Raw genomic sequence first — 14,530 nt, 5'->3', positions numbered from 1 at the left:
CTTTTGCTTGAAGTACTTAGTAAGTTATTTAATTTTAATTTCTATTTTTATTTAATAAAAAATTTGTTATAACAATTATATTTTTACTTAATTTTAATTGATATTGTTATTTTAAAATTAATTAAAAAAATGTGAAATATAAATTATTAAATATACAAAGTTAAATATTTAAGTAATTGTCTTAATTAAATAGGTATATATTTAAACTTATTAAAAAAAACCGACAAACCATAATTATAATGAGATTCTTCACTTAATTGAAATAATAAAGAAATCATTTTTATAAAACCTTAATGTTATTGAAAACAAAAAATAGAAAGTGTACTCTCAGTCTGCTAAGGAAGAACTCCAGCGCTCTCCAGGTAACTCTCTCTTCCCTTTCTCAATCAATTCCTTTTTCGATTGACATACAAATTAGTGTTCTTCATTTCTTATTGACGAAGCATGCCATTAATGAATTTTGATTTTGTATAATCATGTTTCGTTAAGGACATTTATCCCTCTTGTCCGAATGCAACTTGGGGTTCTTTAGGGTGCAGGTGGCGATCGACCTAATTTTGATATTAGATTATCAGGAGGGGACCGAATAGAAGGGAATATGAAACGAAAGAAAATTATTTTTGTGATTTTGTCAAATTTAATACTTAATTTGGTTGAGAGTATTTGTAGGTTTACTGTTTATGGGTTGTTTTCTATGAGTGTTGTGTCCTAGCTGAGAAGAACTAGACAGTGAAGATAAAATGAGTGAAGGAAGAAGATGGGCAGATATGAATACAAGAGAGGGAAGAGAAATCAACATAATGTTGGTGGTGGTTAATGGTTTGTGCTCCCCTGCTAGTTAGGTCATCTTCTCCACGGGTTGGCTTCTCGGGCCTTACCAATGGATTTCCTTCTTGCTTGGGTTGGACAATCACAGTTTCCACCTGAAAAATGCCCCAAGTGATAGTATCACATAATTATTTTCTTTTTATTTGATAATAACTATTAGGAAGAAATTGGTGAACAATTATGATGAGTAGACTGACTGTGAATGAAATGAGTGATAGAATGTAGAGTCCTGCACAAAATTCACCACTACCAATAAGACCCTCAGTTCCCAGCCTGAAAAAACAAGAATCAACTAAGAATTTAGTGTCACAATTAAAATCTTGGTTTATTCTGCTATCTGAGACAAGATTGCACCATGATGAGGTACAGAAAGAGCATGTTTAAGAGTGACAGTGATTGTGAGATGAACTGTTCTTGTCCCAACTACTTTAGTATATGTACGGAAGGGCATGTTTAAGTTATTGCTGGAGTAGACTTAAGTTTTTTCTTTTTAAAGTTGATTATTTAAGTTTATTTGGATTAAATGACTAAAATAAACTAGTGATATAATTCATCACTTATTTCCTTGATGGGATTGATTGCTGATATATTTTCCACTAAATCGATATGCTGATTATATCTAGGTATGGCAAAGGAAAGTAGCAAAGAAAGAAGGAACAGAAGGCGGTCTAGGTTGATGAAGAATATGGAGGAAGAAAAGAAGAATGAGATATCTGTGACTAACATTTCCATATCTGTTCCCCATCCAGATCATTCAGCCAATCACCTTTCCTATCCAGTAACTACTGATGGTCAAATGCTTCAATCAGAAACAGAGGAAGCTAAGGATGCGTCTGATTGCTTTTCGGGTTATATATTTATGTGCAACGCTAGCACGAAACCAGAATGCTACCGGTATCGTGTTTTTGGGCTTCCTGCAGGGAAAAGGGATGTTGTGGAGAAGATTAAAACGGGCATGAAGCTTTTTCTATATGATTTTGATTCAAAACTTCTCTATGGTGTTTATGAAGCCTCCTGCGATGGACAACTTAACTTGGAACCTTATGCTTTTGGTGGAAAGTATCCTGCACAGGCAAGTTTTCTCTTTATATTGATTGATTTTTTAGCTCAATTGAAAACTAGTATTTTCTGACAATTATTTTCACAATCACGATTTAATTAGAAAATAGTCACAGTTAAAATTGAAAGTGATTTTGTTTTTGGTTTGGCATCAGATATTTTTGGATCATGAAGACTAGAGTATTTTTTGTTGCTTCATTTGGTATAAAAATTATTTTCTTGATGATGATCCAAGTTATAATATAGATTTTTTTGCTTCATTTGGTATATTGATTTTTTCTCCATCATGATCAAATTATTTTTTGGATCATATTTAAATTATATTTGGATCATTGTGATTTTTGGCAAACAAAACAAGTGTAGATTTTTGGTATACTGATTAACATGAAAAAAGTTTGTAACAAAAATCCTAATTAGTTAGAATAAGTCACATCCCTCTTATATTGCATTTGTAATGATAATTAGAATGAAAATGCATTTTAAATGTATAAACAAATACCATTTTTTTGCTAATTATACTCCACAGATCATGAAAAGAAAATTTGAAATTTTATATTTTATATTCTGTACAAAAATGTTGTGTTTATGTATATAGGAAGTAAATAAAGTTAGCCTAATTGAAAACAAGTATTCTGTGACAATCACGTTAGAAGATTGGATCGCGATCAAGTTATGCTTTAGATGATGATCATGATTACAGTGTAATTTTTGTTTCATTTTCCATATTATTTTATTGATAACCACAAATTATACTCAATTTGTTTTGCTTCATTTGATATAGATAATTATTTTCTTGAGCATGATCAAATTATTTTGTAAATCATTTTGAATTTTGACCAACATAACAAATGTAGATTTTTTATATCACGATCAACATGATTTTAATTTTTTTCTTTTGATGCAGAACTTTTTTCTTCTTATTCTGCTATTCCTATTTGCTTTCCTTCCAGGTGAAGTTCTCAATTCACAAGGAATGTCTTCCACTGCCGGAGCGAGTCCTTAAACGTGTTATAGAGGGTAACTACCGTGGCTTCAAATTCAATCAAGAACTCAGTGACTTCTATGTAGGACTAACCGAACAATTGGAAACATTCTTTATAAACTAATTTGTTCAAGTAAAACTTTCTTTTAAATATGATATTTCGATTGCAGGTGAGGAACTTAATGTCCTCCTTCCGTCCTTTGGCTGTTGAGTCGCCAATTCCTCCTATTGCGCTTGAACGTCAAATTAGTTTGCCTCAGACTAATAACTCTTATCACGTTGGAATCCAACCGAATGCATCTTTGGCGATAAATCCTTATCAAGATCGGTCTGGTCATCATGGAACTATGTTGAACCATGTCCGTCATAGTATGGAGCATCTAAGTTTACCCCGCTCTCTAGACAATCCATATTATGAAGTAGATAATAGACCGACTTATTTGCATAGAAATGTCCCCCAACAAATGTTGCATGATCCATCCCTCAGGTATATCCAAAATTTCCACTTCACCTATAGTTTATTAATATATGTTTAAAGTGTATGGGAGATTCAATAGCTTTTTATAGATTAGCAAAAATGAGAATCATATGAAGGAAAAGGTAAGCTAGTCTAAGAAGGTTCCAGACTATTTGGAAACACTTTTGTTTCTGAATATTGATCTGGATCTTACATAGAAAACGCCAACCGATTATAAAATCAATACGTTTGGTATGAAATGTGTAGCTGGTTGGATACACTAGAGCTTGTTTGATGTAGGATCTTTTGGAAAAATAGATTATTTGGGGTTAATTACTAAAATATCTTTTGTATTTATATTTTAAAATGTTATAAAAAAATATAAAATATGGGTCTTTTAGTTGATAATTTGATCAATAAAGTGATTGATGATGTGATGGGAGATTATTTCGATTAAATCCAAATAAACCTTGATCATTAAACAAGGACCATACCGCCACCTTCAAACAATCAAACTGTCTGATTATTATTAAACTTGAAATGTTTGTAGTTATCTTTAATTAGATTGTTTTGAGCCGTCGCCGAACCCAATTGAACACACTGCCTCCAACCAAAAGAGCATTCTATTTGGATCTGGGCAAGACTAAGTTTAGATACTCCTTGTTTACAAATGTGATTCCATGATCTCGTGCCAAATCAATATTTTTATAGTTTGGAATATCATCACAACGAAGTTGTTTTGTATACAGGATCAATGAGAGAACACAAAATACGAGGCTCAATACACATTACCCAGCAATGTCTTATTATCAGGAAAGAGAACCCTACCTCAAACAACCAATTGGAGGTGTGCCAGCTGACATTACATTATACCAAAGCAAGTATTCAAAAGCTGTTAATTATCTCCCAGTTTCGCAACCAACTGCATCATCCGACTATGGAATTCCTAATTATCTATCAGTTTCACAATCAACTGCATCATCTGACTATGGAATTCCTAATTATCAATCAGTTTCGCAACCAACTGCATCATCTCACTCTGGGATTCCTAATTATCTATCTGTTTCGCAACCAACTGCATCATCCGACTATGGAATTCCTAATTATCTATCAGTTTCTCAACCAACTGCATCATCTGATTATGGAATTCCTAATTATCAATCAGTTTCGCAACCAACTGCATCATCTCGCTCTGCGATTCCTAATTATCTATCAGCTCCACAACCAACTGCATCATCTGACTATGGAATTCCTAATTATCAATCAGTTTCGCAACCAACTGCATCATCTCACTCTGGGATTCCTAATTATCTATCAGCTCCACAACCAACTGCATCATCTGACTATGTAATTCCTAATTATCTATCAGTTCCGCAACCAACTGCATCATCTGACTATATTCCTAATTATCTATCTGTTTCGCAACCAACTGCATCATCCGACTATGGAATTCCTAATTATCAATCAGTTTCACAACCAACTGCATCATCTCACTATGGGATTCCTAATTATCTATCAGTTTCGCAACCAACTGCATCATCTCACTATGGAATAATTCCTGGTCATGTGCCGGTCTCATCATACCACTTTCAACATGGACCATGAAGTAGTTGAAAACCTGCACGGTGTGGGAGTTTACATAATAATAAAGGTAAGGTTAGAGACCTTTTACTTCAAATTATTGCTATAAATATAGTGTACTCATCAATGTGTCCCTACTAGTTTTCAGGATGTTGGTAATAGACTTAATAGTAAATGTTAGTAATTTTATTTGAGTCATTATTATTGCTTTCTGAAACTGAGTTTGGAATTGGAAACACATTATTGCCCCAAGGAAGAAACCCCATATTGGGGTCTCGACTTACACATGATATTCAAATTAACCCTTATAGTTCCATTTGTGTTAAGGTGGGTCCTCTACTCTCATTTTGTGTTTTTAGATCCTCTCCTCTATCGTGTAATAACCATTCAAATAACCCATCTATTTCTTACACAATCTTCCTATTGACCATTTTAGACTATTTTGCACACAAACGTAATATGGTAACACCTTGTGCATGAAAGCCTTTAGATCTAATTTTAAGTCCTTTAGGCGGATTCCTGGGCGTGTGCCGGATTAAGAGTTAACATTGGCAAATTGGCAAATTTGAGATCATCACTAGTGACCTGGCAAATTTGAGATCATCACTAGTGACCACATTGGTGATATTGATAGGCTGACCAAAAGATTTGTCTTGTTCTTCCCCTCAATGCCTCTGTCAGATTTAAGGATATTTGAAATCCAATCTTCCCCAAAATACTGAATATTTGATCTCCTGATTTAATTTAAGGAAACAAGATCAAAATTTTCATTGAACTTGATCAAGTGGCTTAAATAGGAATCAAAATATGATCAATAAAATGACTTCCACTCTCCTAGGGATCCAAATCTTACAATATTAGATGAAATTATTTTTTCATGGTTTTGAATGCTCTTATCGATTTGCTCTCACGAGTCGAAGAGGTGAAGTCAAATTCATAACCTTGTCCATCTTCATCCCGAACGTTAATGACAACGACACACAATAAAAGTTAGAATCGATCTTTACATTTTCTTCTTGTGGACTAATGTGGTGGATGGACCTATTGACATTGTTGTATTCATTCATCGGCCAAGGGTTAGGTAGTGAGTTTGTGACAAATGATTAAAACCACAAGCATCCCCTTCTCGTTGAGCCCCACGATCCATGAACAAGCAAAAATATGGCTCTATGGTAGAGGGTTCTTTGGATGAGTCCACCAAAGATGAGCCGACCTTGTGACTTGATTGGGAGAGACATTTGCACATAGAAGGGAAGCTTCATGAAGATGAGGATGAAGAACCCGAGAGAAGAGTTGAAAAAGCTCTTAGCGAGCATTACCAAAGCGAGAAAAAGCAAAGTTCGATAAGTGGAGACTTCTGTTATACCTTGTAGTGGAATTCTGTATAAATCTTGAACATAAAAAATTATATTGAGATAAGGAGTGAAGAATCAAATGAAGAAGATAGAACCCTAAGGGATAGAGAGAAATACAATAAGGAAGAGAGAATTTCTAACAAGAATTTCCAACTAAATCATTTCATAACTCACTCTTCACAACTAATTTTTCTATTTATACTACTACATTATAACTGTCACTTTATTACCGCCACTATATTTAACCATAATATCCTTTTCCCTTGTATCATTACACTCTCCTTCAATTCGTTCGTCCGCGAACGACAATAGATGAAGGTTAATCTAAAATTAGGGATGGCAACGGGTACTCTATCCGTCGGGTCTTGGAGTACCCATCCCCGAACCCGATTATAATTTTACTACCCGACTTCGACGGATATCTCTTTTTATATCCTCATTCCCGATTCGTTGGGTACTCAATTCCCGACGGGTACCTCATTTATCCAATTAAATTTTTATAAGGTTATATAAGTTGAAAAATAAGAAACCTAACTTTATTAGTAAATTGAAATATTGAAAAAATAAATAAAAACATTACTTATCTTACATACATTTTTATGTTGTGGAGGTTGAAAAAAAGGTTAAAGAATGAAGATGAAAGAAATGAGAGAGAAATAATATTTTGTTATTTAAAGAAAAGTTAAAATGAGAATTAAAGAGTAATGAAGAGAGTAATAATTTTTTTTGGAAATATAAAAAAATAAAGTTGGAGTGAAGTATGGATAAAAACAAAATAAATGATTATTAAAAATAATATTTGTTGTGATGAGTAGTCACATTAATTCTTAATAAAAAATATTTTATTTTTATTATTAATTTAAACGGGTATTGGGTTTGAGTTTTGCACACTCCCCATCCCCGAATTCGATCAGGTACTTTTTTCTCTCCCCATGCTTGACTTCGATCAGTACCCGATTTAAAATACCCGAACCCGATCATCGGGTACTCACGGGTATACGGGTACTCATTGCCATCCCTATCTAAAACTCCCAAGCATTTGATGGCTCTTCAAACCATATAAATTGTCTAAATTGTTTTAATAGACTATCGAGTGGTTCTTCAAACCATACAAACTGTTTTAAAAGATTTCTCAATTGTAGCCATAAGAACAACTACAAAATTCTGTATTAGGTGGTTCTTCAAACCATAATAAGTACTTGCATCTCATTCATGTTTTATGCCATAAAATTTTAGCAAGACCCAACATTTTGTGGTTTCTCGAACCACAAAACTAGACGCAATTTGAACTTGACGCTAAGTATGCTTAAGAAATGAGATCAAAAGCCAACATCTTATCTTCAAGGCCCAAAACATTTTCAAACATTCCTTCAATTTTAGATTCTCCCAAGTCACCCCGATAATGATCATTCTTTTCAACGTAGGTTGTCTTTGTCTTCTCTCGATCATCGTACACTAGACAAACTTGCAAATGAATAAACGAAGAACATGGATTATCATAAATTTCTTCATCAAGATTGAGATTGTCGTGTTTTGTATCATTAGTACGTGGAGTCTCCATTTCTTTTTCATAACGAAAGTCGTCGAGAGAAGGCACGTCTTCCACTTTAGAACCATAGTCATTCAAAGGGGTTTCATTTTTGTTTGGAACTAAATGTATCAATGGGAAGGCGTCGATTGTCCCACATCTTCTACATGTTAATCGTAATCTTCCAATAACTCAACGAATTCAAATATCAATTTTTGACGATCATTTTTCTACTTTTGCCTTGTTATTTCTTCGCCAACCTTTTGTTTCTGCCTTTTTATTTTGTCAGCGATCCTCCATGATTGTAACAAGTCAGTTATATGTCGACACTGTTTTCTGATTAATTTCCACGGTCCTAGCTCACTTTCTTTTGTAAATGTCGGGATCGTTCCTTGCACATGACCCAAACTCACGTCACAATAGTTGTTTTAGTTCTCTCCACGTCAATTCTTTGCCGAGAGTTTTCATGACCACATGTTCCCTAAGCCATTGTAGTGCCTTTTTCCCTCATGTGAGTTGTCGCAAGATACACCTCCTGTTTTTCAAACGTATCGTTAACCCGAAAAATCTTTCTGCCTCATAAATCCAGTCTTCGACCTCTTCAACATCTTCTCCAAAAAATTTGGGAAAATTCATTTTCAAATCGATGAAAATTTTCTTTTAAGACCTAGAATTCAATTCGGTAGAAATATATTTAAGGATTCAGTGACTTTGCTTTATCTTACTGATGATCTAGTACCTTCAAACAAATAGGATTTATTTTCCTTCGTCTTCGGCTTCAATGAACAAAATCAAAATCAGTATTCCTTTAGTCGCGAAATCGAAAACGCCGGAACTATTATTCAGTTCTTAAATCACCGTCGTAATGAATCTTATTCGGATTGTATCACTTCTGGTCGGCTTATATCTCCAATCTCAATTTTGTTGCCACAATTCCACGATCGACAAAGTTAATACCGGATATTCTAAATTGAATAATTCTTCTCTAGGTAATTAATTGGTTCGCTAGCGCCTGATTCACAATTGAGTTCCGAATCCTTCAGCGAACGTCGTCCCCACTTCTTCTTTTTCTTCGACTATGTCGGCAACTCCGCACGTTGTCCGACTAGCTTTCCTTCCTTCTAGTGAACTTCAATCTTTTTTCAACCGAGTTCAACTCTCAACCAAGTACGATCCATCAACAATAATGATCCATTTCTCAAGTTTCGATAAGCAACACTCTCCTTTAACTCTGGCTGATTTCCTTGTGAATTGTTTCTAAGCAACGATTAAAGAAATTGACTCAAATCCAAATTCGCTTCAGCTATAATCTCATAGTACACACCATTTTTCTAAGAACGAGCTCTGATACTACTGTTATACTTTGTATTGGAATTATGTATAAATCTTGAACATAAAAAACAAAAGAATTATATTGAGACGAGGAGTGAAGAATCAAAAGGAGGGAGAACCATAACCGATAGGGAGAATACAATAAAGAAGAGAGATAATTTCTAACAAGAATTTTCAACTAAATCATTTCATAACGCAATCTTTTTAACTAACTATTCTATTATATTACTACATTATAACTGTCACTTTATTTTCGCCATTATATTTAACCCTAATACCCTTTTCCCTTATATCAACTTCATTGTGGTGTTAACTATGATTGCGAAAAGTCTGAATAAGATCGTATAAAAACTTCCATTTCAATTTCAAGTAGATTTGACCTCGCATGATAGTTGAAATATTGAGATTTCGAAAGCATTTTGTAATGATATTATTTTGTCATTTTTACTGTCTTTTAATTAATTAATGACAATATATGTCATAACTTTTAATGATCTTATTTGTTTTTCTTTATTAACTCTTCCAAAACTGGCTTTTTTTTTTGAAATAAAAAAAAATTAGAATGACACCTACAATCATGCCCCCGCTTAAATTCAAAGTGCTTCTAAATAAAATCAATCCCGTGACATTTTGATCTCTTATGCTGACTTTTATCACTAGGCTATCTTGGTGGGTTAAAACTGACCTATTTTCTTGAAGTTGCCAAACATAAGAGTTTTTGTAATTGAATATAAATACAATTAAATTAATAGTAATTGGTCAACAAAATAGTTTAAAGGTATTAGAATACAAATATTTATTTGAATATATACCGATTCTTATTGTAAGAAAATAACTTAAGCTGGTTCTCTTCAATATCTTCTAGTGGTGGATCTCCCATCCACGACGAACTGCGATGACAAGAATTAGCCTGATTATGTCAAGTTTTGTCACCAGTGCAAATGTGTCCTCAAAGTCAACGCCTTGCTTCTGCACATAGTCTTTCGCTACCAATCTCTCTTTGTGTTTGAGGATGTTGCTTTCATTGTCTCTTTTCAACTTAAAAACTCTTTTTAACCCGATGGTTTTGCCCCTCCCCTTTGAGAGGGAGCAGAGAACAAACGGGAGCAGATGATCCAAAATCCTATCTCAGAGGTTTTATTGTCTTTCATTTTTACTTTGTTGTTTTTCTAATGAATTTTGTTTATATTACCAAGGTTATTGTTGAGTGCTCCATCATTTCTTATCCGACTTCGTTAATTTTGTCTTTCCTTATTAAGAAACAATAGTAAATAACAAGCTTTGTTAATGTCTAGAAGAATTTATGTAACCAAAATTTGACTCTTGTTGTAATGGTAAGAGACGTCATTAAGTACCGTTAATAACATACTTACATTTCTTGACATATTTTTTCTCAACTTGATCGGAGAGAAAATGGCCCCTATTTACTTTGATATTCCAATTGTTTTTGGGATGAACATTAATACAACGGAATTCATTCCACTACTCAAGAGTGGATTTATGAATTTAGTATTCAAATCTTGTAAAACCTATCATATACTTGTAGATTAGTGGATTTTAAGAATATATATATATATATTTATTTATTGTGTGATTGGTTCAATTCTTTCTTACATGAAGTTTAAGTCCCTCTCAATTCTAATTTTTGGGTAGATCCCTTCATCACCCTCACTTGGAGACTTCTCCAGATATGTATGTCTTTGATTAACTAAGTATATATCCTTTGAGTTGGAATGAGTTTTTGTTTATTCTTTACTCATCCTTAAGTTCAATCTAGATATGAAAATGGATTATTGTCATCTCTATATAACGAAGTATTTCTAGATATTTTTATTTGAAGAATGAATCCTTGATCTTCCCCCAAAAAATCTGCTTTCAACCACCGCTTATAACAATGTTGATTACTAGAATGAACCATCAATGAAACATTACTTTGATTTTTCTATGAGAGATTATAATGCTCCAACTAAATCTGAGAAATTTTTCTCTAGTTTATCGTGACTTTCAATTTAAAAAAATCTGACATTGGTTTTATTTTCCAACATATGTTCCAAAAGATTGTTAGCGTGCTTTAATATTTGTTCGTGAGAATCTATTGCCTTGAAGGCAGTTTTAATTCTACATTATTTTTACTCTATATTTCGTTAGATCAGTATGTTGAAACTCGATTTGATGCCATTTTGAAGGTGAGTAATCTCGATTTAGTATTTCAATTAAAAAGAGAAATGAATGATATTGCGATAAAAAGTAGTAGAATCTTCTGTTATACGGACAACTTATAACCGAATAAAAAATACATATTGGAATGCATCTAGAGTCAAGTTAATGACTAACATTCTTAGGAATAATTATGTTTGGGAGAATTAAATAATTCAAATTAATCGAACATTATTTTACTCACTCTAATTTATTATATCACTCAATTTATTAACTAAAATACTCTGTATTTTAAATTCTTATTATGTTATATATTAATAACTTTTAGGGTGTGTTTGATGAGGGAGAATTGAAATTGGCATTGGAATTCTAATTCTAATTCCATTAAAATTGACATTGAATTACAATTTAATCCTATGTTTGGAAAGATTATAGAATTGTAATTCAATTCCAATTCCTATGTTTGGGAAAATGATAGAATTGTAATTCAATTTCAATTTTTATGTTGATAAAATAAAATATCGGTTCAAATGTTAACTTCTTAAATATGTTTTCACGTTTTTGTCACGTTTAATACGTTTTTGACATGTTTAATACATTTAACACGTTTTTGACATGTTTAACACGTTTTCACACTTAAAACACATTTTAACACGTTTAACATGTTTTTCACGTTTTTGGTATGTTTAACACGTTTTTGATATTTTAAATACGTTTAACATGTTTTTCACACGTTTTGACAAGTTTAACACATTTTCATATTTTTGGCATGTTTTTGACATGTTTAACATGTTTAACACGTTTTTTACATGTTTAACATGTTTTCACGTTTTTTGCATGTTAAACACGTTTTTGGCATGTTTAACACGTTTTCACACGTTTTACACATTTTGATATGTTTTTCACATTTTTGGCACATTTAACACATTTTTGAAAATTTTAATACGTTTAACATGTTTTTCACACGTTTTGATAAGATTAACACATTTTTGGAACGTTTAACACATTTTTGACATGTTTAACATGTTTTTCACACGTTTGACATGTTTAACACGTTTTGGCACGTTTTATACATTTTTGGCATGTTTAACACTTTTTAACATGTTTAACACTTTTTAACATGTTTAACACGTTTTTGGTACGTTTAACACATTTTGACAAGTTTAACACATTTTGACAAGTTTAACACATTTTTGGCACGTTTAACACGTACACGTTTTTGGTATGTTTAACACATTTTAAACATGTCACAAGTGGTAAATGTATTAAACGGGCCAAAATGTATTAAACATGTTAAAATGTGGTAAATGTGCCAAAATTTATCAAACGTGTTAAACGTGCCAAAAATGTGTTAAACATACTAAAACGTGTTAAACGTGCCAAAAATGTGAAAACGTGTCAAAAACATGCTTAACGTGCCAAAAACATGATAAACGTGTTTAATGTGTTAAAAACGTGTTAAACATGTCAAAAACGTAAAAACGTGTAAACGTATCAAAATGTGTTAAACGTGTCAAATAAGTGAAAAACTTGTTAAACGTGTCAAACATGAAAAACGTGTTAAACGTGCCAAAAACGTGTTAAATGTGTTAAAAATATGTCAAACGTGTCAAAAACGTAAAAAAACATGTGAAATGTGTCAACATGTGAAGCATGTTAACAACGTGTTAAACGTGTTTAATGTGTTAATAACGTTTTAAACGTATTAAAAACATGAAAACGTGTCAAAAACGTGTCAAAAACGTGCTAAACGTGCAAAATATATGAAAAACTTGTTAAACGTGCCAAAACGTGAAAACCATATTAAATGTGTCAAAAATGTGGTAAACGTATCAAAAACGTGTACAACGTGTCAAAAACGTGTTAAACGTGCCAAAAACATGATAAACATATTTAATGTGTTAAAAACGTGTTTAATGTGTTAAAAACGTATTAAATATGTCAAAAACGTGAAAATGTGTTAAACGTGTTAAAAACGTGTTAAACGTGCCAAATATGTGAAAAACTTGTTAAACCTGCCAAAACGTACAAAATGTGCCAAAATGTGAAAAACGTGTTAAAAACGTGAAAATTGTGTTAAACGTGTCAAGGACGTGAAAAACGTGTTAAATGTGTAAAAAACGTGTTAAACGTGCAAAAAACGCATTAAACGTGTCAAAAACATGAAAAATGTTAAACGTGTGAAAAACGTGTTAAACATGTCCAAAACGTGTTAAACATGTCAAAAACGTATTAATTTGAAATTACATTTCCGACCTAAAAAGATTAGAATTGAGAACTATCAAATAACACTATATTGAATTTCATTGGAATTCTAATTCCAATTCTTAATATTAAAGTGTCTAACAAACATAAGAATTGGAATTGAACCCTCCAATTCCAGAGTTACCCAACAACACACACTTAAGTTTTTTTTATCAGAAAATTCACACTTTCTCAAAATCAACACAAATTATTATCATTTTATTATTTTATTTTCTCCAAGTTAAAAAAAAACTAAAATCCGATACTACTTCAAAAATTATCTATAGTAATATACCAAATAAAAATACACAACCTGAATTATTTAATATAAATCTTATTAAAAACTCAATTTTATGATCATACCCTTATAGACAAAAACATAAATTATAATCTCCTCTTTTAGCCTAACGGTAAAAGAGGTGAATATCTCTAGCCTCCTTGAGAGGTCTTGTGTATGAGTCTGTCAGGTGCTAAGTTCTGTGCATAATTAAATGATTAAGTATGTTTGCGGAATATGTACTTAATTCCGGCCACATTTTTAATACTCAAAAAAACATAAATTATATAATCTTATAAAATTATAATATTGAAGAGTATTCTTCATAAAAACAATTAATCGCTTATTGTTATTATTCTTTAAAATAAACTAGTTTACTTACCCCGATTTTGAGGATCAGATAACCATAATTCCGTGTGACTATTAAAATTGTTTAATTGTCAGGGACGGACCCAGGAAATAGGATTGAGGTGGGCTTAAAAAGAATTTGAGGTGTGCTTAAAAAAATAGCGAGAAAATTCTGAATAAAACTAATGGATAAAAGTAAGTTTTACCATTTTTTTAATAATTAGATAAACAAACATTGAAATTTTTTAAGAAATTAGCCGGTATAGTCAAATTTGAACCGTAAATTTTGTTTTTTCAGTGGGCTTTTCTACGTAAATCCATCCCTAATTGTCTTCAATTTGGTTATTAAACAATAAGATAAGGTGTTCAATTTTATTTTCAA

At 32.1% G+C, this 14,530-nt stretch overlaps 1 protein-coding gene across 1 annotated transcript; it reads left to right on the top strand.

Annotated features, from left to right (window-relative positions):
- Positions 1-306: 306 nt before the first annotated feature.
- On the top strand, positions 307-5,105 carry LOC124944364. Its single transcript, XM_047484625.1, has 5 exons — positions 307-362; positions 1,452-1,900; positions 2,838-2,951; positions 3,040-3,356; positions 4,076-5,105. Exons 2-5 carry the CDS (start codon positions 1,454-1,456, stop codon positions 4,929-4,931), a joined length of 1,734 nt encoding a protein of 577 aa, XP_047340581.1. The 5' UTR covers positions 307-362; positions 1,452-1,453; the 3' UTR covers positions 4,932-5,105.
- Positions 5,106-14,530: the final 9,425 nt, after the last annotated feature.

Source organism: Impatiens glandulifera, chromosome 1 (assembly GCF_907164915.1).
Source record: "Impatiens glandulifera chromosome 1, dImpGla2.1, whole genome shotgun sequence".
NCBI lineage: Eukaryota > Viridiplantae > Streptophyta > Magnoliopsida > Ericales > Balsaminaceae > Impatiens > Impatiens glandulifera.
The sequence above is the reverse complement of the archived record's forward strand: the minus strand, read 5'-3'. Positions and strand labels throughout refer to the sequence as shown.

Excerpts from the sequence above, each read along its gene's own strand:
- LOC124944364 (XM_047484625.1), top strand. The coding sequence starts at position 1,454 with ATGGCAAAGGAAAGTAGCAAAGAAAGAAGGAACAGAAGGCGGTCTAGG. Across the intron at positions 1,901-2,837 it reads GTGGAAAGTATCCTGCACAG|GTGAAGTTCTCAATTCACAA; the intron begins GCAAGTTTTCTC and ends CTTTCCTTCCAG. Across the intron at positions 2,952-3,039 it reads AAGAACTCAGTGACTTCTAT|GTGAGGAACTTAATGTCCTC; the intron begins GTAGGACTAACC and ends TTTCGATTGCAG.